General features: G+C 42.4%; 1 protein-coding gene across 3 annotated transcripts in view; it reads right to left on the minus strand.

Annotated features, from left to right (window-relative positions):
- Nucleotides 1–23,883, minus strand: part of LOC139391079 (protein FAM13B-like) — a 63,078-nt gene extending 39,195 nt beyond the window's left edge. For all 3 annotated transcript variants that reach the window (XM_071138586.1, XM_071138583.1, XM_071138585.1), the window contains exons 1-6: nt 23,750–23,883; nt 8,283–8,444; nt 6,955–7,135; nt 3,923–4,135; nt 3,536–3,713; nt 2,457–2,601 (exon numbers count right to left, since the gene is read on the minus strand). In XM_071138586.1, the coding sequence (XP_070994687.1) occupies nt 2,457–2,601; nt 3,536–3,713; nt 3,923–4,135; nt 6,955–7,105 (687 nt within the window). In that variant the 5' untranslated portion in view covers nt 7,106–7,135; nt 8,283–8,444; nt 23,750–23,883. The remainder of the gene's footprint in view (nt 1–2,456; nt 2,602–3,535; nt 3,714–3,922; nt 4,136–6,954; nt 7,136–8,282; nt 8,445–23,749) is intronic.
- Nucleotides 23,884–23,909: the final 26 nt, after the last annotated feature.

Below are 23,909 nucleotides of genomic sequence, written 5' to 3' on the forward strand. Positions count from 1 at the left end.
TCGGATCATCAAGAACTTCAAGGACAGTGATTCAATTGTGAAGAAGGCTTCAGGGCGTCCAAGAAAGTCCAGCAAGTGCCAGGACCGTCTCCCAAAGTTGATTCAGCTGTGGGATCGGGGCACCACCAGTACAGAGCTTGCTCAGGAATGGCAGCAGGCAGGTGCATCGGCATGCACAGTGAGGCGAAGACTGGAGGAGGATGGCCTGGTGTCAAGAAGGGCAGCAAAGAAGCCACTTCTCTCTAGGAAAAACATCAGGGACAGACTAATATTCTGCAAAAAGGTACAGGGATTGGACTGTTGAGGACTGGGGTAAAGTCATTTTCTCTGATGAATCCCCTTTCCGATTGTTTGGGGCATCCGGAAAAAAGCTTGTCCGGAGAAGACAAGGTGAGCGCTACCATCAGTCCTGTGTCATGCCAACAGTAAAGCATCCTGAGACCATTCATGTGTGGGGTTGCTTCTCAGCCAAGGGAGTGGGCTCACTCACAATTTTGCCTAAGAACACAGCCATGAATAAAGAATGGTACCAACACATCCTCCAAAAGCAACTTCTCCCAACCATCCAGGATCAGTTTGGTGACAATGCCTTTTCCAGCATGATGGAGCACTTTGCCATAAGGAAAAAAGTGATAACTATGTGGCTCAGGGAACAAAACATCAATATTTTGGGTCCATGGCCAGGAAACTCCCGAGACCGTAATCCTATTGAGAACTCGTGGTCAATCCTCAAGAGGCGAGTGGACAAACAAAAACCCACACATTCTGACAAACTCCAAGCATTGATTATGCAAGAATGGGCTGCCATTAGTCAGGATGTGGCCCAGAAGTTAATTGACAGCATGGCAGGGCGGATTGCAGAGGTCTTGAAAAAGGGTCAACACTGCAAATATTGACTCTTGCATCAACTTCATGTAATTGTCAATAAAAGCCTTGTAATTATACTTCAGTATTCCATAGTAACATCTGACAAAAATATCTAAAAGACACTGAAGCAGCAAACTTTGTGAACATTTATATTTGTGTCATTCTCAATTTTTGGCCACGACTGTACATGATTCTGTGTGTTATTTCACAGTTTTGATGTCTTCACTATTATTCTACAATGTAGAAAATAGTAAAAAGAAAATGAAAAACTAAAATGAGTAGGTGTCCAAACTTTTGACTGGTACTGTCCTCAACGCTGATCTGAAGACTGATGTGTGTGTGTTCTGTGGATGCTAGGGAGAGGAGACATGGCCGAGAAGAACTCCTGAACACCCATTTTACCACTAAATGCTGGCTACTTCGAGCAACCATCCCTATTATACAGAGACAGACAGAGACAGACAGACACAGACAAAGACTGAGACAAAGACAGGCATGGACAGACAGACAGAGACAGGCATGCAGACAGACAGGCATGCAGACAGACAGGCATGCAGACAGACAGACATGCAGCCAGCCAGCCATGCAGCCAGCCAGCCATGCAGACAGCCAGCCATGCAGACAGCCAGCCATGCAGACAGACAGCCATGCAGACAGACAGCCATGCAGACAGACAGCCATGCAGACAGACAGACAAAGACAGACAAAGACAGACAGCCATGCAGACAGACAGCCAGACAGACAAAGACAGACAGCCATGCAGACAGACAAAGACAGACAGACAGCCATGCAGACAGACAAAGACAGACAGGCAGCCATGCAGACAGACAAAGACAGACAGGCAGCCATACAGACAGACAGGCAGCCATACAGACAGACAAAGACAGACAGACAGCCATGCAGACAGACAAAGACAGACAGACAGCCATGCAGACAGACAAAGACAGACAGGCAGCCATGCAGACAGACAAAGACAGACAGGCAGCCATACAGACAGACAAAGACAGACAGACAGCCATGCAGACAGACAAAGACAGACAGACAGCCATACAGACAGACAAAGACAGACAGACAGCCATACAGACAGACAAAGACAGACAGGCAGCCATACAGCCATGCAGACAGACAAAGACAGACAGACAGCCATGCAGACAGACAAAGACAGACAGACAGCCATGCAGACAGACAGAACTCCTCAACACCCCTTTACTTTCTCTATTCTCTCAAGTGGTCTTTGGCTTGGGGCCAAGAAACAATATTCAACATTTAGACTGCCTTCAAAAGCAACACTGCAGTATTTCCAGAATCTCTCCTTTTCCATGGTAGTGCCAGACTCAAGAGTGGCTGGAATAACGTTAAACCCTTCTACTTCCTCATTACTGAAATACAACAGAACATATTTTAAGCTCAACACATGCAGGGCAGAAGGGAGTTACCCAATTAGGTAATAACAACCAAAGACCATTATGCCTTGACATACGGGCTCCCTACCTCCAAGCTTTCAGCCGTTAACCCATGCAATAGGGTGAGTGAGGTTGAATATTAGTCTCAGATTAGAAGACATTTCGAGCGGAAAACAGAGAGATTACCTGTTCGTTGATGGAACTGTAGTCGTTGGTGGTAGAAACGTCATCGTCCTCTGAGTCAAATAACTCCTCCTGATTATCCAGCAACTCCGCCAGGATGCGGCTCACTGACTCCTGCTCCTTCAGGTCCTCCACATCTGTGTCTAAACTAGAGTTACAGAAAATATGACCTCAGATCAGCCGTTATCATAAACACACATCAGTGTCTAAACTACAGTACAGGCAAGAAATGACCTCAGATCAGCTGTGATCAACCTTCATAACTGAAAGGACTTCTACGTCCATGTGTAAACTACAGTACAAAAATACAGTAGCTTATTGCATCATTATGTTTGACTTCAGATAGTCATGACTAAGAAATACATAAGAAGTACACAATGATAAAGCCTCGTTATTGTTACTTTTATTTTTTACATTAGTTTATTTAGTAAATATTTTCTGACAGAACACGGCCGTTTTCAGAACATTGTCATCTATTTATTTCATTTATTCAGAATATAAATTAACGTTATATAAGGCCTGAGGGGTGTGGTCAATTGTCAATATACCATGGCTGTTCTTTTGCTCGACGCAACGCAGAGTGCCTGGATACTGTACTGGCCATACTGTATACCACAAACCCCCGAGGTGCCTTATTGTCATTTTTTATTTGACCTTTAAGTCAAGTCAAAATTCTTATTTTCAATGACGGCCTAGGAACAGTGGGTTAACTGCCTGTTCAGGGGAAGAACGACAGATTTGTACCTTGTCAGCTCGGGGATTTGAACTTGCAACCTTTCGGTTATTGGTCCAACGCTCTAACCACTAGGCTTCCCTGCCGCCCCCCATTATAAACTGGTTACAAACATAATTAGAGCAGTACAAATATATTTGTGTCATACGGTCTCATACAAATCACCATTCAGGGCTCGAACCACCCAGTTTATAATTAAAAATAATTTGTGCTCTATAACCACTTCTGAGCAAAAGTGGCAGCAAAGTGAAAGAGCCATCGATATGCAGGTATGAACAAGTACTACAGGCCTTAGGTATGAGGTATTTAGGATGGATAGTTGATGTGCTGTCACTATTGTTGGTCGTACTGGAAGACGTCGGGTCCGAAGACGGCGGCGAGGGCTCCAACGCTCCAGCTCTCCTCCTGGAGCGAGGCCACGCTGGACAGGAAGCGGCACAGGAAGCGCAGCAGGCTGTAGTTGACCTGAGGCAGCTGCTGGAGGAAGTACTTCATGTTGCGGGCGAGCTCCTCCTCACTGCTGTAGTCTGGACAACACACAACAACAACAAGGGTTTATAGATGATGCTGCCAAGGGAAGAAAGTAAGGTGAGAGGGCAGGTGGAAAGCTAGAGAAGGAATAATGTGCATCACCTTTATCGGGAGTACAGGTCAGATCCACAGAACATCAACAGGAGGATGAAGAGGTAGGGGACAGTAGAGAGGTGAATGATGAAGAGGACTTAGATTAACATACCTTGGTAGAGCTGCAGGATGTGGGCCTGCATGCCAGCAGGGATGATGGGTTCTGGGAGTTCCTGCAGGAAGAGACGGAGCAGGCTGACGGCCGAGGCCAGGTCAGCCTCTTTCTCCAGGTCCACCTCCTCCCCAGAGTCATAGCGCTGCCGTAGCCACTCCACCCGCTCCGCATTACCGTTGACCAGGAACAGCCCCTCCAGATCCAGACGCCCTGAGAGCAACACAGAGGCACAGAGGATAGTAGTCAATCACTTGCTCACTCCGCTTAACAGTTCTTGATGAATGAATCCTCTATGGACCATTTCAATGAGGACTGTGAATACAGCATTAATTCGCTTTGAATGAGTAGAATGGCTGCTTGACTTTTCAAACAGATCCCACAGTGATTTAATTACACAAATAAACTTCTCAACTTGTCATTTCTCAAATGGGTGAAATTGCACAATTTCCTAGATTTGTAGTGGTACTACAATTTGTGCAGATGTACTACCAGCTCAATCACAGAGCGTATTAATGTTGGGGAGGAAGGAATGTTATTTTACCAACCATCCCTTTCAGTGAGTGTTGGTGGTTGTGTTAGTGGCTTCCTCTGTTTCCAGATGCAGCAGCCAGATGACATCATGGCCTGTCCGTTGAATCAATTACCACTATTGAAGCAGGGGGTGTGTACTGTACACAAGGAAGTCCACAACCAGGAAACAAAGAACGCAATCATTACTCTGTCATGTCATTCCACAACTCTGGGTTGTTCCACCACAGTGAATGAGGAGATCTGCCACTAGGCTTTGTTCACAGTGAGCTGCCTGGTTAAAGAAAACAGTGGGCGGTAACTGTAAGGGATAGCGCTCTGGTATGTGACCTGGCCCAGACCAGGCCCCCTGCCCACCTCCCCTCCATTCCCAGCCTAACTAACCCCACTGGGACTCCAGCAGCAGGCCCCTTGCTCACCTCCCCTCCCCGCCCAGCCTAACTAACCCCACTGGGACTCTAGCAGCAGGCTCCTTGCTCACCTCCCCTCCATACCCAGCCTAACTAACCCCACTGGGACTCCAGCAGCAGGCCTCTTGCTCACATCCCCTCCCCACCCAGCCTATGAAACCCCACTGGGACTCCAGCAGCAGGCCCCTTGCTCACCTCTCTGCCCAGCCTATAAAACCCCACTGGGACTCCAGCAGCAGGCCCCTTGCTCACCTCCCCTTCCAGCCTATAAAACCCCACTGGGACTCCAGCAGCAGGCCCCCTGCTCACCTCCCTGCCCAGCCTATAAAACCCCACTAGGGCTCCAGCAGCATTTCACTGGCCTGGTCTCCTGATGCTCACAGAGGTCTTACGTTACAGTGATCCCGTTGATCCCGTTGTGAGTGCAAACAGACAGATTCATTTCTGGACTGCACAATTATCATTAAATTGGCGACTGGCAGGTGAATGAAAGGTGTGTGTGATGTATTACACCTGATGTCAAATGGAATTTAGTTGACTGATAAGCTACCTGGAGATAAAACAAGTTGAAATGCATAGAAGGAAGTGAGAATCCCAGTCATGGTAATAGGAACTGAATGGATGTTTATGCCTGTGGAGTTGCAGCATTATGCCTGCATTGGATTGACTAGCTCATTTTTCCCCCTACGCCCATCCTTTCATAGTTTAAAAGGAGTCGAGGTTGGTAAAAAAAAAAGCTATGCAACGGAAGAAGCATGTGAGAAGAGAAGATCTCTCAACTACATGTTTGGTTTATCGTGTTGCAAGGAGGACAGTCATGACTGTAAATGTTTATTTTTCGGCCAGTAGTTCGGCTAGGCTATATGGAACATGAGCAGATTCTTCCTAAATAATAAATACACAGATGATAGGGTGCAGGATATGTCAATCAAGTAGAAGCGTTGCCAGTGGGGATTGATTACAGCGGTTTAAATGACGACAGGTCGAAGTGTTGCCAGTTGGGGATTGATTACAGAAGCTGAAATAACGACAGGTCGAAGTGTCGCCAGTTGGGGATTGATTACAGAAGCTGAAATAACGACAGGTCGAAGTGTCGCCAGTTGGGATTGATTACAGAAGCTGAAATAACGACAGGTCGAAGTGTCGCCAGTTGGGATTGATTACAGAAGCTGAAATAACGACAGGTCGAAGTGTCGCCAGTTGGGGATTGATTACAGAAGCTGAAATAACGACAGGTCGAAGTGTCGCCAGTTGGGATTGATTACAGCGGTTTAAATAACGACAGGTCGAAGTGTCGCCAGTTGGGATTGATTACAGAAGCTGAAATAACGACAGGTCGAAGTGTCGCCAGTTGGGGATTGATTACAGAAGCTGAAATAACGACAGGTCGAAGTGTCGCCAGTTGGGATTGATTACAGAAGCTGAAATAACGACAGGTCGAAGTGTCGCCAGTTGGGGATTGATTACAGAAGCTGAAATAACGACAGGTCGAAGTGTCGCCAGTTGGGATTGATTACAGCGGTTTAAATGACGACAGGTCGAAGTGTCGCCAGTTGGGATTGATTACAGCGGTTTAAATGACGACAGGTCGAAGTGTCGCCAGTTGGGATTGATTACAGCGGTTTAAATGACGACAGGTCGAAGTGTCGCCAGTTGGGATTGATTACAGCGGTTTAAATAACAGGTCGAAGTGTCGCCAGTTGGGATTGATTACAGCGGTTTAAATAACAGGTCGAAGTGTCGCCAGTGTGTATTGATAGAGGCTGAAATGACAACAGGTACATGTTCTTCTAAAGTACCAGAGAGAATTGTCAAAACAATCCCGACGATATAAAACAAGACAGTGGCAGAATAATGGGATTTACAGTGCACATAAAAATATACATTAAGGTAAATGTGATGCTTAATGAGGTGATTAATTTGCCAGAGAGAGAGCATGTATTTTGGAGGTCCAATCTGTGCAGCTCTCCTGTGTTGCTCTCGGTTGATAGACAACCAGGAAATAAACTACTGGACAAAGTACTGGCTCCCGTTTGATGCCCGAGGAATGAGTCTCTAGTTAGAAATACAGCTTGTGAATGTTCCACTCACCATGCTCTTCGACGTACTCTACGATGTGCCTGACCAGTAGGGGGACCTCCTGGCCTGGCTGGCCGCTCTGCTGCACCTCATCTAGGGGAACCCCAAAAACCCTGGCTGGTGTCAGGGAGTTGCTGGGGGAAGGAGAGAGGCTCTTCCTCATCGCTTCCACAGCCGAGCTGCTTCCGAAGGTCTGGATGTCCGCCACCGCCAAACACACACCGGAGAGAGAGACACTGTCACGGGCTGTGTTCGCTATCCAACATACATATCTAAACATACATATCTAAACACACACCGGAGAGAGAGACACTGTCACGGGCTGTGTTCTCCATCCAACATACATATCTAAACATACATATCTAAACACACACCGGAGAGAGAGACACTGTCACGGGCTGTGTTCTCCATCCAACATACATATCTAAACATACATATCTAAACACACACCGGAGAGAGAGACACTGTCACGGGCTGTGTTCTCCATCCAACATACATATCTAAACATACATATCTAAACACACACCGGAGAGAGAGACACTGTCACGGGCTGTGTTCGCCATCCAACATACATATCTAAACATACATATCTAAACACACACAGGGCAGCCAGTGTGGTTATCAGACCCAGCTAGCGCTGAGCCAGTGTAGTTGTTATCAGGTTCCAGCTAGCTCGGAGTGAGTGGGTTATTAATTAGTGTCATGTGCATGTGTCTGACAGCCATCAGAACAAGCATAGATAGTTACAATGTTAATGGGAGCAGGTGCTTGGGCTTGGAGCGCTAGCTAGGCCACATTTCAGTGATGGGTTTCAGTGTTCTGTGCCCTATTAAACAAACACACACTACCCAGGCCAGCGACCTCCCTAAAGAATGGCTCTACTTAAGCAATAAGGCTCGGGGGGGTGCGGTATACGGCCACAATACCACGGCTAAGGGCTGTTCTTACGCACAACGCGGAGTGCCTGGATACAGACCTTAGCCGTGGTATATTGCCAATATACCATAAACGCCAGAGGTGCATATTTGCTATTATAAACTGATTACCAACATAATTACAGCTGTAAAAATAAGTGTTGTCATACCCGTGGTATACAGTCCAATATACCACGGCTGTCAGCCAATCAGCATTCAGGGATCGAACCACCCAGTTTATAATACAGGTCAGCCTAGGGCATATTAGTCTGAAAACAAATCCAGATCTGACCCATTCACACATCAATGACTGACTGCAGCCTCTATTCAACCACATCAGTGTGTTGTGGCTCTCCATTTGTTCTAAACATGTGGACAAAAATGTTAGCTCAATGCTCACACAAACCTATATGTTGTTGTACTCACCGTTCAGCACTTAAAACACCCAGTAGTTCACCTTATCTTCAGCACCACTCACTAGCAGTGAATCGAATGGTCATCTATGGCTGCTTCAGGTTATGGCAAAAGATGAGCCTGTAGTTCCTCATTGACAGACCGCGAATCCTGATCAGGACTTCAGTAGCTAAGCTGCAGGAGAGAATGGAGAGTAAGAAAATTAAGTGTTTGAAAGAAGCTGCTTCGTTAGGGCCAAGACGTTCTATTATATTGAGAAGATAGTCGAATGGTCGCTCGAACAATGAAAATACATGTCCTCAAAGATGGAAGGCAGGTAGGAGGCAAGATCAGGTGGGACCATTATAGGGTTGTCTAGATGGGATACAACTTATGTTCAAATTGAAATTTCGTATCAGGTTAGGAGAATTTACGCAGCAGGTTAGGAGCTTTAAGGTAAGCATACCCATCAAGCCCACTTTCATATTTGGATTCAAATTTTAAAAAAGTACGGACATTTTCTGCTGTTTGTTTCAACTAATTAATCTAGTCGTTATATCCATAAGCTTTTTATTAAGACAATCAGATGTTTTATTAAGTTGTTGACTATTGTGTAAGTTCCACATGTCAAAGGCTACCCTCAGATAAACACATTTCATTTTTCTACCTAAGATAAGTGATAATCTTTTATCTAAAATTAAGAGATGTGCTGATATATGCACAGCATATTTTATGAACATTCATGACTATTTCTTACCAACTTAAAACATGGGTTTTTCATGCCATCAGTCATGCCTGTATGTCAGTCTCACAGTAGCAACATCATTTGGTTAACAAGATAATTGATTTCAGGCATTCACAGATTACATGTTCAAACACATTGTCTTATTTTTTTTTACCCCTTTCTCTCCCCAATTTCGTGGTCTCCAATTAGTAGTAGTTACTGTCTTGTCTCATCGCTGCAACTTCTTAAAACATTTTTTATTTCACCTTTATTTAACCAGGTAGGCTAGTTGAGAACACCTTTATTTAACCAGGTAGGCTAGTTGAGAACACCTTTATTTAACCAGGTAGGCTAGTTGAGAACACCTTTATTTAATCAGGTAGGCTAGTTGAGAACAAGTTCTCATTTGCAACTGCGACCTGGCCAAGATAAAGCATAGCAGTTCGACACATACAACACAGAGTTGCACATGGAAAGAACAAAACATAGTCAATAATACAGTAGAAAAAAAATAAGTCTATATACAGTGAGTGCAAATAAGGTCAAATAAGGGAGTTAAGGCAATAAATAGGCCATGGTGGCGAAGTAATTACAATATGGCAATTAAACACTGGAATGGTAGATGTGCAAAAGATGGATGTGCAAGTAGAGATACTGTGGTGCAAAAGGAGCAAAATAAATAAATACAGTATGGGAATGACGTAGATAGATGGGCTGTTTACAGATGGGCTATGGACAGGTGCAGTGATCTGTGAGCCGCTCTGACAGCTGGTTCTTAAAGCTAGCGAGGGAGATGGGAATCTCCAGCTTCAGAGATTTTTGCAATTCGTTCCAGTCATGGGCAGCAGAGAACTGGAAGGAAATATGACCAAAGGAGGAATTGGCTTTGGGGGTGACCAGTGACATATACCAGCTGGAGCACGTGCTACGAGTGGGTGCTGCTATGGTGACCTTTACCTAGCAGAGACTTGTAGATAACCTGTAGCCAGTGGGTTTGGCGACGAGTATGAAGCGAGGGCCAGCCAACGAGAGCGTACAGGTCGCAATGGTGGGTAGTGTATGGGGCTTTGGTGACAAAACAGATGGCACTGTGATAGACTGCATCCAGTTCGTTGAGTAGAGTGTTGGGAGCTATTTTATAGATGACATCACCGAAGTCGAGGATCGCTAGGATGGTCAGTTTTACTCGGGTATGTTTGGCAGCATGAGTGAAGGATGCTTTGTTGCGATATAGGAAGCCAATTCTAGATTTAATTTTGGATTGGAGATGCTTAATGTGAGTCTGGAAGGAGAGTTCACAGTCTAACCAGACACCACGTATTCTAAGTCAGAGCCGTCCAGAGTAGTGATGCTGGACGGGCGAGCAGGTGCGGGCAGTGATCGATTGAATAGCATGCATTTAGTTTTACTTGCGTTTAAGAGCAGTTGGAGGCCACGGAAGGAGAGTTGTATGGCATTGAAGCGCATCTGGAGGTTAGTTAACAGTGTCCAAAGAAGGGCCAGAAGTATACAGAATGGTGTCTTCTGCGAAGAGGTGGATCAGAGAATCACCAGCAGCAAAAGCAACATCATTGATGTATACAGAAAAGAGAATCGGCCCGAGAATTGAACCCTGTGGCACACCCATAGAGACTGTCAGAGGTCCAGACAACAGGCCCTCCGATTTGACACACTGAACTCTATCAGAGACGTAGTTGGTAAACCAGGCGAGGCAATCATTTGAGAAACCAAGGCTGTCGACTCTGCCATAAGAATGTTGTGATTGACAGAGTCGAAAGCCTTGGCCAGGTCGATGAATATGGCTGCACAGTCATGTCTCTTATCGATGGCGGTTATAATGTCGTTTAGAACCTTGAGCGTGGCTGAGGTGCACCCATGACCAGCTCTGAAACCAGATTGCATAGCGGAGAAGGTATGGTGGGATTCGAAATGGTCAGTAATCTGTTTGTTAACTTGGCTTTCGAAGACAGGGTAGGATAGATATAGGTCTGTAGCAGGTCTAGAGTGTCACCCCCTTTGAAGAGGGGGATGACCACGGCAGCTTTCCAATCTTTGGGAATCTTAGACGATACGAAAGAGAGGTTGAACAGGCTAAGCAAGAGAGGGTCCAGATTGTCTAGCCCGGCTGATTTGTAGTGGTCCAGATTTTGCAGCTCTTTCAGAACATCAGCTATCTGGATTTGGGTAAAGGAGAAATGGTGGGGGCTTTGGCGGGTTGCTGTGGAGGGTGCCGGGCAGTTGACCGGGGTAGGGGTAGCCATGTGGAAAGCATGGCCAGCCGTAGAGAAATGCTTATTGAAATTTTCAATTATAGTGGATTTATCGGTGGTGACAGTGTTTCCTAGCCTCAGAGCAGTGGGCAGCTGGGAGGAGGTGCTCTTATTCTCCATGGACTTTAGTGTCCCAGAACTTTTTTGAGTTAGTACTACAGGATGCACATTTGTTTGAAAAAAACTTGCCTTAGCTTTTCTAACTGCCTGTGTATATTTGTTCTTAACTTCCCTGAAAAGTTGCATATCACGGGGGCTATTCAATGCTACTTAATTTTAACTTAATCTGCTGAAATCCTGGGAGTTTGACAGGTTATGGTCATTTGAGAAGCTCACGACTCCATTGAGACTCGAGTTCCAATCCATTACACTATCAATACCTTATTCAAACACCATCATGTGATTTTCTATTATCTGATCTCCAGAAGTGATGAAGGGGTTATGTGTTGGTGGCAGTGCTGAAAGCAAGTAGAGAGCACAACGGAGACGAGGTATGATGACTAAAACACACCCAAGTCATTGACTTCCACCTCGCCAGATTACTATTGTAGGGCTGAGGTGACCACAAAGTACTGCCTCACCTAACCTCTGTGGTACTGGCATTGAAAGAGAACAGGAGATGTTGACAGAGGTTTCACAACAGGGCAGTGTGGTATTGACTGGAGGGAAGATGGGAGAAGGATATAGGTTAGGAGGACTTTGACAGAGAGACCCTGTCTGCAATGTCAACACTACAGTTGACCCGAATGCTCTTCCTGAGGTTGAACTCTTATTGCCAATGGACTACTACTTTCTAATTGAGTGTCAATAAGAGAGAGAGAGAGAGAGAGAGAGAGAGAGAGAGAGACAGAGAGAGACAGAGAGACAACAGGGGGTAGTAGGGATCGGCCAGGGAAGCTATGCTACTGTTGCCTGATCCTCCCATGGCGTTAATAACTAGATACTTTAACCTGTTGAGTGTAGGGGGCAGTATTTTGATGTTTGGATGAAAAACGTACCCAAATGAAACTGCCTATTTCTCAGGCCCAGAATCTAGAATATGCATATAAAGTTTCCAAAACTGTCAAAATATTGTCTGTGAGTATAACAGAACTGATATTGCAGGCGTAAACCTGAGAAATCTAAGCAGGAAGTTCTGTTTTTCCTGAATCCTCTGTTCCATTGCATGCCTTCCCTCCATTTAAAGGGATATCAACCAGATTCCTTTCTCTATGGCTTCCACATGGTGTGAACAGTCTTTTATTCTGAAAAATGAGCGAGAACGATCTCTTCGCGTCAGTGGATGTCTGGGTGCCGGCAGAGTTTTGCATGCGCAACAGCTTGGAGCAGACATTTTCTCTCTCTCTCTCCTATTGAAAAAGCTACGGTCCGGTTTAAATATTACCGATTATTTATTGTAAAAACAACCTGAGGATTGATTATAAAAAACGTTTGACATGCTTCTACTTACTTTACAGACACTATTTGGAATTTTTGTCTGCCCATTATGACCTGCGCAATCCTGTGGATTTCTGGACAAAATACGCCAATCAAATGGAGGTTTTTGGATTTAAAAATAATCTTTATCGAACAAAAGGAAAATGTATTGTGTAACTGGGAGTCTCGTGAGTGCAAACATCCGAAGATCAAAGGTAAGCGATTCATTTTATTGCTTTTCTGACTTTCGTGACCAATCTACTTGGCTGCTAGCTGTTTGTAATATTGTGTGTGCTGAGAGATGTCCTAACATAAACGCTTGGATAGCTTTTGCTGTAAAGCTTTTTTGAAAATCGGACATGCCAGGTGGATTAACAACAAGCTAAGCTGTGTTTTGCTATATTGCACTTGTGATTTCATGAAAATTAAATATTTTTTGTAATTTAATTTAATAATAAATAATTTTAATTTTAATTTAATTTAATAATTTAATATATATATATTATTTTTTTTAAGAATAATTTTTAAATGAATAAAACATTGGCAAATCGGCAACCAAAAATACCGATTTCTGATTGTTATGAAAACTTGAAATCGGCCCTAATTAAATCGGCCATTCCGATTAATCGGTCGACCTCTAGTTGGGACCTAGTGTGCCTTCCAGGTACTGCAGTGTCTCATACAGTCACAATGCCATCTTACTGTCTGAGCATGGGCAGAGCGAATCATATTGTTGAATTTGCATACAAATTCCATCTTTGATACGGATGTCAGCCATCTGTGAAGGCTTGAGGTGTGGGTGTAGACATGAAATGCCTGCGCCTTAGCCGTGTTGGTCTGCTTGCCTTAAAACAATGACATTCTGACTATTGATTAAGCATCGACTTTATCACCTCTTGCTCAAATAAAATAAAATCTGCATAAAAAAAACACCATTGTCAAATCAATGATATGGAAAAAGCTTCTGGTGTGCTTGTCTGGCACTACAATAAAACATGTACTGTTGGGGGTACAAGAGGACTGGAGTTGGAAACCACTGCCTTAAAACATAGGCAAAGCTTTTTCAAAACAACAGCTGGATATTTATGTGTGTGAATTTAATATCTAACGCGAAATTACCCTAAACTCACCTGAACCTACTAAAATCAAGACAAAACTACACAGAATGACGTTGCAGACAGAAGCTCCCTTTGCCATCTTGCCGAGAGGGCTCAAAGGAAGTAACAACTGAATTGTAATAATGATAAGTGCCTCACCAAGGCATGAGTCATTGTGACAAGAGGCAGTTAACATAACACTAGGCAGATCAAAGTCTGGTATGTTACAGAATCCATCTCCATGAGCAGTAGTGGGATCATTCCATTTTAAATATACTAACTCAAGATAGAACAGGATAATCATTTGAAACAAACTGTAAATACATACATAATTTTCCAGATGGAAAATTTTTAAAGTAATTTCCTGAATTGACAAAACATTTAAATTGAAGTCGCCCTCTAAGAGCATCAAAGAAGCATCCAAAGATTTGGATCCTACTGGTACAGAAGGCTTGGAGCTCTGCTGTGCTTCATATAGTGGGATCAAATCAAATACAACAGACTTACGTAAGTGAAATGCTTACGTACAAGCCCTTAAACAACAACGCTTTAAGAAGTTAAGAAAAATCCTGTGCCTTCAACTCCACTGCTCTCTCCACTCAATCAACAGGAAAACAAAATGGCCTCAATGTAGCAGTTGTCAGATGGTGCTTCATCCCAACATGTTAATCTTCCGCTGTCAAACACTTCCCTGCCTACAGACAGACTACATCAGGTTCTCTAACATTTCACTTATAAAGCTAAACAATCAAAATAACTTATTTCATGGGTCTAGTTATCACAACAAGACATAAGCCTAAAGACATAGGAACCCTTTCACTCAATACAAAGTGATAGACAGTCACAACAGCTATAGTATGTGGAGGGGATAATTCATACTGGTGACACCACCTGGATCACGACTGTCCATCTACGCTGCCAGGGACAGTGATGGAAAGGAGTGGCAAACCAAGACCAGGAGGAGAGCTCAAACCAAGCAGAGAAATCCCCTGGCCTGATAGACAGCTGATTTAGGCTGTGGTAATCTGAACAGAGACATTCAGCAGGTTTAAAGTACAGGACACCTCAACGCATCTTCTACAAGCATCTGATCACAAGATAGGCCTGTACCCCTTTGGATATAGGCCTACCCAGGCAAGGGTAGTTATTCTAAGGCTCACCTTTTTCTGTTGAGAGAACCTCTTGGCTTAGCAGGTTAGTTTCACACTCATCGGTTTCAGGCTTTTTGGATGTCCTGTCCTAGGCTCGACAGGGAATCTGACCAGATTTGGTTATGCTTGGCCCGTTTCCATTACAAAACAATCCTCTAGCAACAACAATCTCACATGGCAGGAGGCTGTGCACTTAGTGACTTGATGTTCCTGTCCTGCCATTCTTCAATTTATGGGCGGCAGGGTAGCCGAGTGGTTAGAGCGTTGGACTAGTAACCGAAAGATTGCAAGATCGAATCCCCGAGCTGACAAGATAAAAATCTGTCGTTCTGCCCCTGAACAGGCAGTTAACCCACTGTTCCTAGGCCGTCATTGAAAATAAGAATTTGTTCTTAACCGACTTGCCTAGTTAAATAAAGGTGAATCCAGGTGAAAGCTATGATCCCTTATTGATGTAATTTGTTAAAACCTCTTAAGGATCCACCCCTTTAAAAAAAAAAATTGACCTAAAATGACATACCCAAATCTAACTGCCTGTTGCCCAGGACCTGAAACAAGGATATAAGGATATTCTTCATACCATTTGAAAGGAAACACTGAAGTTTGTGGAAATGTGAAATTAATGTTGGAGAATATAACACATTGGATCTGGTAAAACATAACACAAAGAAGAAAGAAAAAAAACGTTCTTTTTTTTGTACCATCATCTTTGAAATGCAAGAGAAAAGCCATAATGTATTATTCCAGCCCAGGGGGGATTTAGATTTTGGCCACTAGATGGCAGCAGTGTATGGGCATAATTTTAGACTGATCCAATGAACCATTGCATTTCGGATCAAAATTTTGTAAAGACGACTGCCCAAATGTGCCTAATTGGTTTATTAACAACTTGAAGTTCATAACTGTGCACACTCCTTAAATCCACTTCCATCAGTGTAGATAAAGGGGAGAAGACCGGTTAAATTAGGATTTTTAAGCATTGAGACAAATTGTGTATGTGTGCCCTTCAGAGGGTGAATGGGCAAGACAAAAGAACAGGGGACATGAAAACTTTGCATTTGAAGCAAGAAATTGTTGGATGGGGAGGCCTGGCATTGATTACTCTAAAGAAAATGTAATTGCAGAGCAGAGGACATGACAACAAAGCTTTTTAAGCTAAAAATTATTGTTGATGTGGGAGACTTGCCTATGTACTGCAGACTATTCTGAGTGACCATTCCATCATATTTCAGGCATCAACCGTACAATAAAAAAAGTATTTGTGAGAAAACGAAAAGGCACGTTGAGGTCATGTCATAGCTATGTCTAATATTAACATTAATACTAAACCAAAAACGTAGCTAGCGATCTCTTGGAGGGCTGATGGTAGCTTGCTGGTTAGTATATTTGTGACTTAGGTTGTTAAAGGGTAATGGAAACACTTCAGGAAGTAGATCTAAGCAAAGAGATGTTTTCAATCCACTAATACTAAACATGTGCTTGTAATAGAAAGATCTCTATATTTAGTATTTTGATCTTGAACAATGTTTATTAGAAGTCTGGGTAGCGCCATCTTTAATTTCCATACTAAACGACTGACGCCAATGCCTCGCTGATAGGAGTGAGCAAAATGTGAGTTTTAGCGTGGATACTGAAAGTGAATGCTGCCACTGGCAGGCACCTTTCCTCTACTGGACCTGAAAAATGTCTCACAACTGACAGCTCAGTTACTGAGATTAGGTAATCAATAAAGGTGAGAAACAATTTGTTTTTACTTTATTTTTTCAGATTGATTAGTCTGTGAAATTAAATTGTTAACAAGGCAAGTAGACAAGCTATAGTAATTATCTAGCTAGCTAACTACATAAAAACAACATAATATATCAAGTTATCTGTGATAGGAATCCTAGCTAACAATAGTAAGCCTGCTGGATGTTCATTGCAAGAATGTATGTAGCCTAAGCCTGAAGCAAAACCTTATGACAGGGGTCCCCAATTACACTTAGCCATGGGACAATTTTGTCATTGAGCGGCTGAATCCCTAACAGATATAGAATTAGACAAAAACAGAATAATTTCAAACCTAGTTTACAATGGGATATGATCACAAATGTGCTATTTATGCATGGGAATACTTGGGAACAGATTTTCCAACAACAACAAAGCTGATTTCTTGGTGATTTTAGTGTTATGTCCAACAACAAAAAGCATATACCTATCTATAACGACTTCTGAAATCTAATGCTGGTAGTCAGCTTTGTAACTAAACTATCCTGGTGTAGCTGGTTCATGACAGCTACTTACATGCATACATCACATTATTTCAGTTATGGACTATCAGATTACATTGTTATGTTCTCAAATGAAAACCTTTGGATAATAAAATTTAACTTTGCCGCCTTGCAAGCCGATTGATAACTTGTACAATTCCCTTCCATTCATGATTCCCTTTATGTGCTACTTGGGGAAGACGAGGACAAAGAGGATGAGATTGAAATGGAGGAGCTGCAGGAAGTTAGAGCCACCACATGGTCCCTCTCAGCTCAGCTTTTTGACTGGAAAATAACTGAATGTACTATTAGGCAGATTATATATAAAATTTGTTTTTACATTTTTTATTTTAAATACTCACTCTGTCTGTAGGACCCTGTGATGGATGTCAGCTCTCAGACCTTTGTGAGGAGGACGACACTATAGACATGTCTCCTGTGAGCCAGGCAGTCAATAGCTGCCCCCACGGTGACAAGGATAGGCAGGGGCTGGAGAGACTGGACAACATGCTGCTGTGGCTGCAAACAGGGCTGAGGGACAATCACACCCTCACATGACAGACATACATACCATACATAGCTACGAGCAAAGATAAATCCTAGTCTTCACGCAGTAGCTCAGGTTCACACTGGTCTTTCCCCTTTTCTTGCAAGCTTTTAATTTGTTCCCATTCGGACTGTTCCTGTATTCAAATCAGTTTATTGGTCCATACACAGTTTAGCAGATTTTATAGCGGGCACAGCCAAATGCTTATTAGGCTATAGACTTAGTGGAATGTATGCAAGAAGAATTTAAGTTGTAAAAGCCAATTGTCTTATTTTTAAAATATTTTGTAATTACAGTTGAATTTTGATGACATACCTTAATGAACATTGTATGTACAGTTGAAGTCGGAAGTTTACATACACTTAGGTTGGAGTCATTAAAACTTATTTTTCAACCACTCCACATTTTTTTTGTTAACAAACTATAGTTTTGGCAAGTTGGTTAGGACATCTACTTTGTGCATGACAAGTCATTTTTCCAACAATTGTTTACAGACACATTATTTCACTGTATGACAATTCCAGTGGGTCAGTTGACATACACTAAGTTGACTGTTCCTTTAAACAGCTTGGAAAATTCCAGAAAATGACGTCATGGCTTTAGAAGCTTCTGATAGGCTAATTGACATCATTTGAGTCAATTGGAGGTGTACCTGTGGATGTATTTCAAGGCCTACCTTCAAACTCAGTGCCTCTTTGCTTGACATCATGGGAAAATCAAAAGAAATCAGCCAAGACTTCAGAAAAAAATTGTAGACCTCCACAAGTCTGGTTCATCCTTGGGAGTAATTTCTGGAGGTACCACGTTCATCTGTACAAACAATAGTACGCAAGTATAAACACCATGGGACCACGCAGCAGTCATACTGCTCAGGAAAGAGACGTGTTCTGTCTCCTAGAGATGAACGTACTTTAGTGCGAAAAGTGCAAATCAATCCCAGAACAGCAGCAAAGGACCTTGTGAAGATGCTGGAGGAAACAGGTACAAAATGTATCTATATCCACAGTAAAACAAGTCCTATATCGACATAACCTGAAAGGCCGCTCAGCAAGGAAGAAGCCACTGCTCCAAATCCGCCATAAAAAAGCCAGACTACGGTTTTCAACTGCACATGGGGACGAAGATCGTACTTTTAGGAGAAATGTCCTCTGGTCTGATGAAACAAAAATAGAACTGTTTGGCCATAATGACCATCGTTATGTTCGGAGGAAAAAGGGGGATGCTTGCAAGCCGAAGAACACCATCCCAACCGTGAAGTGCGAGGGTGGCAGCATCATGTTGTGGGGGTGCTTTGCTGCAGGAGGGACTGGTGCACTTCACAAAATAGATGGCAACATGAGGAATTATGTGGATATGTTGAAGCAACATCTCAAGATATCAGTCAGGAAGTTAGAGCTTGGTCACAAATGGGTCTTCCAAATGGACAATGACCCCAAGCATACTTCCAAAGTTGTGAAAAAATGGCTTAAGGAGAACAAAGTCAAGGTATTGGAGTGGCCCATCACAAAGCCCTGACCTCAATCCTATAGAAAATTTGTGGCAGAACTGAAAAAGCATGTGCGAGCAAGGAGGCCTACAAACCTAACTCAGTTACACCAGCTCTGTCAGGGGAAATGAGCCAAAATTCACCCAACTTATTGTGGGAAGCTTGTGGAAGGCTACCCGAAACGTTTGACCCAAGTTAAACAATTTAAAGGCAATGCTACCAAGTACTAATTGAGTGTATGTAAACTTCTGACCCACTGGGAATGTGATGAAAAGAAATCAAAGCTGAAATAAATCACTCTACTTTTACTCTGACATTTCACATTCTTAAAATTAAGTGGTGATCCTAACTGACCTAAGACAGGGAATTGTTACTAGGATTAAATGTCAGGAATGGTTAAAAACTGAGTTTAAATGTATTTGGCTAAGGTGTATGTAAACTCCCGACTTCAACTGTAGGTTGTTATTTTTATGATAGCATGATGTAACTTTGTTTCCAGGTGTGAATGAATTCCCCTAACCTTATTCTTTCAATAAAGTTATTTTATTCTAGTTATATTACTTGTGTATGTCTTTCCTTATCAATGTAAGACTACATTTGTAGTCAAAACAATATGTTTTGGTGCATATGTGTTTAATATGCTAGCCAGATAACAGCGTGTCAGATCACAGAACATACCATAGTAGTACATTCCACCAGTCACTAAAACATCTGTACCTCCTTCACAGTAAAAGGTAATACCATTCTGATTTCAGATGATCAATCTTTACAAAATAAGGATGACTCAATATGCTCTAAGAGTTTACATCTTCATTAGGCTGGGGTTCTCAAACTTTTTGTGATAGCAAATTCATCAGGGACCCCTCGTGATCAGAACACAAGTCTACAAGGAGTTTTAGTATGACGTCTGCAGTGCATGGCTGGACGAACCAAGTCTCAGGCCCAGGGAAAGAACATTTAAAAGGCCCGCCTCTTATCAGAGAAAAACTTTCAAGCTAGATTCCTGCAATTCTAAATATTTTGTCTTGGGGCAGAGAGATTTTTCATTGGTGCAGCTTTGAAGCTAATACCCTGCAATTCTACACATTTTGCCATGAGGCAGAGAGAAAACTTTGCTTTGGTTCCCAGGGTTGAGAGCAAACTGTAGATTCATAATATTACATTGTATTGTAACCTGAACAAAAAATATAAACACAACATATAAAGTGTTGGTCCCATGTTCCATGAGCTGAAATAAAAGATCCAAAATGTTCAATACGCACAAAAATCTTAATTCTCTCAAATTGTGCACAAATTTGTTTACATCCCTGTTAAGTTAGCATTTCTCCTTTGCCAAGATAATCCATCCACCTGACAGGTGTGGCGTATCAAGAAGCTGATTAAACAGCATGATCATTACAAAACAAAAAGGCCACTAAAATGTGCAGATTTGTCACACAACACAATGTCACAGATGTCTCAAGTTGAGGGAGCATGCAATTGGTATGCTGAATGCAGGAATGTTCACCAGAGCTGTTGCCAGAAACTTGTTAATTTCTCTACCATAAGCCGACACCAAAGTTGTTTTAGAGAATTTGACAGTACGTCCAACCAGCCTCACAACCGCAGACAATGTGTATGGTGTTGTGTGTGCGAGCGGTTTGCTGATGTCAACGTTGTGAACAGAGTGCCCCATGGTGGCGGTGGGGCTACGGGCAAGCATACAGCACATTCAGAAAGAATTCAGAACCCTTGATGTTTTTCACATTTTGTTACGTTACTGCCTTATTCTAAAATTGATTTAATCCCTCTACACACAATACCACATAATGACAAAGCAAAAACAGGTGTGTGTGTGTGTATATATATATATATATATATATATATATATATATATATACACACACATATATACACACACACGTATTCAGACCCTTTACTCAGTACTTTGTTGAAGCACTTTTGGCAGCAATTAGTCTCGAGTGTTCTTGGGTATGACGCTACAAGCTTGGCAGACTTGTATTTGGAGAGTTTCTACCATTCTTCTCTGCAGATCCTCTCAAGGTCTGTCACGTTGGATGGGGAGCGTCGCTGCACAGCTATTTTCAGGTCTCTCCAGAGATGTTCGATCCGGTTCAAGTCCGGGCTCTGGCTGGGCCACTCAAGGACATTCAGAGACTTGTCCCGAAGCCACTTCTTTGTTGTCTTGGCTGTGTGCTTAGGGTCATTGTCCTGTTGGAAGATGAACCTTCGCCAGAGTCTGAGTTCCTGAGCACTCTGCATCAGGTTTTCATCAAGGATCTCTATGTACTTTGCGCCGTTCATCTTTCCCTCGATCCTGACTAGTCTCCCAGTCCCTGCCGCTGAGAAACATCAACACAGCATGATACGGCCATTACCACGCTTCACCGTAGGGAAGGTTTTCTCCAGGTGTGACGCTTGGCATTCAGGCCAAAGAGTTCCATCTTGGTTTCATCAGACCAAAGAATCTTGTTTCTCATGGTCAGAGTCCTTCAGGTACCTTTTGGCTAACTCCAAGTGGGCTATCCCTAGATCTGTGCCGACACAATCCTGTCTCTGAGCTCTAAGGACAATTCCTTGACCTCATGGCTTGGTTTTTGCTCTGACATGCAGTCAACTGTGGGATGTTATATAGACAGGTGTGCGCCTTTCTAAATCCCATCCAATCAAGTGAATTTACCACAGGTGGTCTCCAATCAAGATGTAGAAACATCTCAAGGATGATCAACGAAAACAGGATGCACCTGAGCTCAATGTTGAGTCTCATAGCAAATGGTCTGAATACTTATGTAGAGACGGTATCAATTTTTTATTTTTAATACATTTGCAAAAATTTATAAAACTCATTTTAGTTGTCATTATGGGATATTGTGTGTAGATTGACAAGTATTTTTATTCATTTAATCAATTTTAGAATAAGGCTGTAACATAAAATGTTGAAAAAGTCAAGGGGTCTGAATACTTCCCGAATGCACTGTAAGTTAGACAATGAACGCAATTGCATTTTATTGATGGCAATTTCAATGCAAAGTGATACCATGACAAGATCCTGAGACCCATTGTTGTGCCATTCATCCACCGCCATGATAAGGATCCACCCCATGTCGCAAGGATCTGTACACAATTCCTGGAAGCTGAAAATGTCCCAGTTCTTCCACGGCCTGTATGCTCAGACATGTCACCCGTTGAGCATGTTTGGGATCCTCTGGATTGAAGTGTATGACAGCGTCTTCCACTTAAATATTATCAATCACTTAAAAATATACAGTATCAGCCATTTTCAGAAACACCCTTCAGTGTCTGTGTGCTGCGTGTGTGCCAGTGCCCAATGATATTTCAGCAGCAGGTATTAAAATAATGACAGGCTAACTATATAGCCAATTTAAAATATAACTTAGAGCAGTTCTTGCTAGTTAACCATAGTTAAGCATTAATGGAGCCTTTCTACAAGCACTGAAACTTTGGAAAGATTGGATTTCCCTATTAAATAGCAGCAATGTAATTGCGACAACGTAAAAAATATTCTAATAGTCTAATTGACAAATAACTTACTGTACTTACTTACTTATATATATATATATATATATATATATATATATATATATATAAAAAATAAACATGCCTAGTTAGATACCTTGCTCTGAAGTAGCCTACCTTATTTGATCCCTGATTTATTAATCTAATAAAAGACAAAAGTATTTGGTTGTAAAGTTGCCTGCACAACCAGGAGCTCCCCAGATGGAGGGTTGACCACATGTTGACAACCTGTAATTAACGGTACAGTTCTACTTTGTGGGGGGTTAAGTGCCTTGATAAAGGGCACAACGGCAGGTCTACATGGGATCAGACACAGCAGCCTTCCAGTGTCAATTATCTTACCTTTTTCTATGTAGGCTATAATAAGTCATGACAATGTGGTCAAAATTCATAGAAGTCATGGAAAATGTGTATAAACCCTTAACAGTGAATAATCAGAGGTCTCTAAAGCAATGTAATTTGTGAATTTCGGTGAACATAGTCTAATGAACGGACTTGGAAAGATGAATGCTCCTGCACTGTCATCATTTGAAAGGGCCGTTTCTCATCTTTCAAAACATGTATCATGTTTCCATATATGGTTTGACACCAGCAAAGTATGTTCATTAATGTACGCAGAGGTCATGGTCTCAGTAAATTCAGGAATTCCAAAACTCTCCTAGCGATGATGCAACAATGCCAATATGGCGATTTACAGTTAGCTGGTGTTCTAAAGCCAAACGTTAGTGTTTCAATTCCCCTTTAAGTTAGCAAGCTAACTAGCAAACGCTGCTTTTCCAAGCTTGCCAACGTTTTCTAGCTAGCATACAATTATTGGCAATGGTTTAAATGAAAACAATGAACATTTTTAGCAAGACGTTTTGCCAAATTCATCACCATCACACAGCCTGTGAATGTGTCTACAGAACAATGCAATTATTTAGTCAAACAAACAGCAAAAAATACATGTACACATAATTAGGAAATGTAAGCTAGCATGCTAACGATGTTAGCTAAACTGGCTTGCAAATGTTGTGCACCTACCAGGTCAAATCCAACAGGAACGGAGAGCAAAAACCATCAATTCTCGTTTTGAGTCTTTAATTAACGTCTTAACGGACGACAAATTTGATCAAAATGAAACAGATATTAGCAAACAAACAATGTCGAAAACACAGCTAGCTATTTGAAAACAATTCGGTTC

The sequence above is a fragment of the Oncorhynchus clarkii genome, chromosome 31, assembly GCF_045791955.1.
Source record: "Oncorhynchus clarkii lewisi isolate Uvic-CL-2024 chromosome 31, UVic_Ocla_1.0, whole genome shotgun sequence".
In the NCBI taxonomy this organism is placed as follows: Eukaryota; Metazoa; Chordata; class Actinopteri; order Salmoniformes; family Salmonidae; genus Oncorhynchus; species Oncorhynchus clarkii.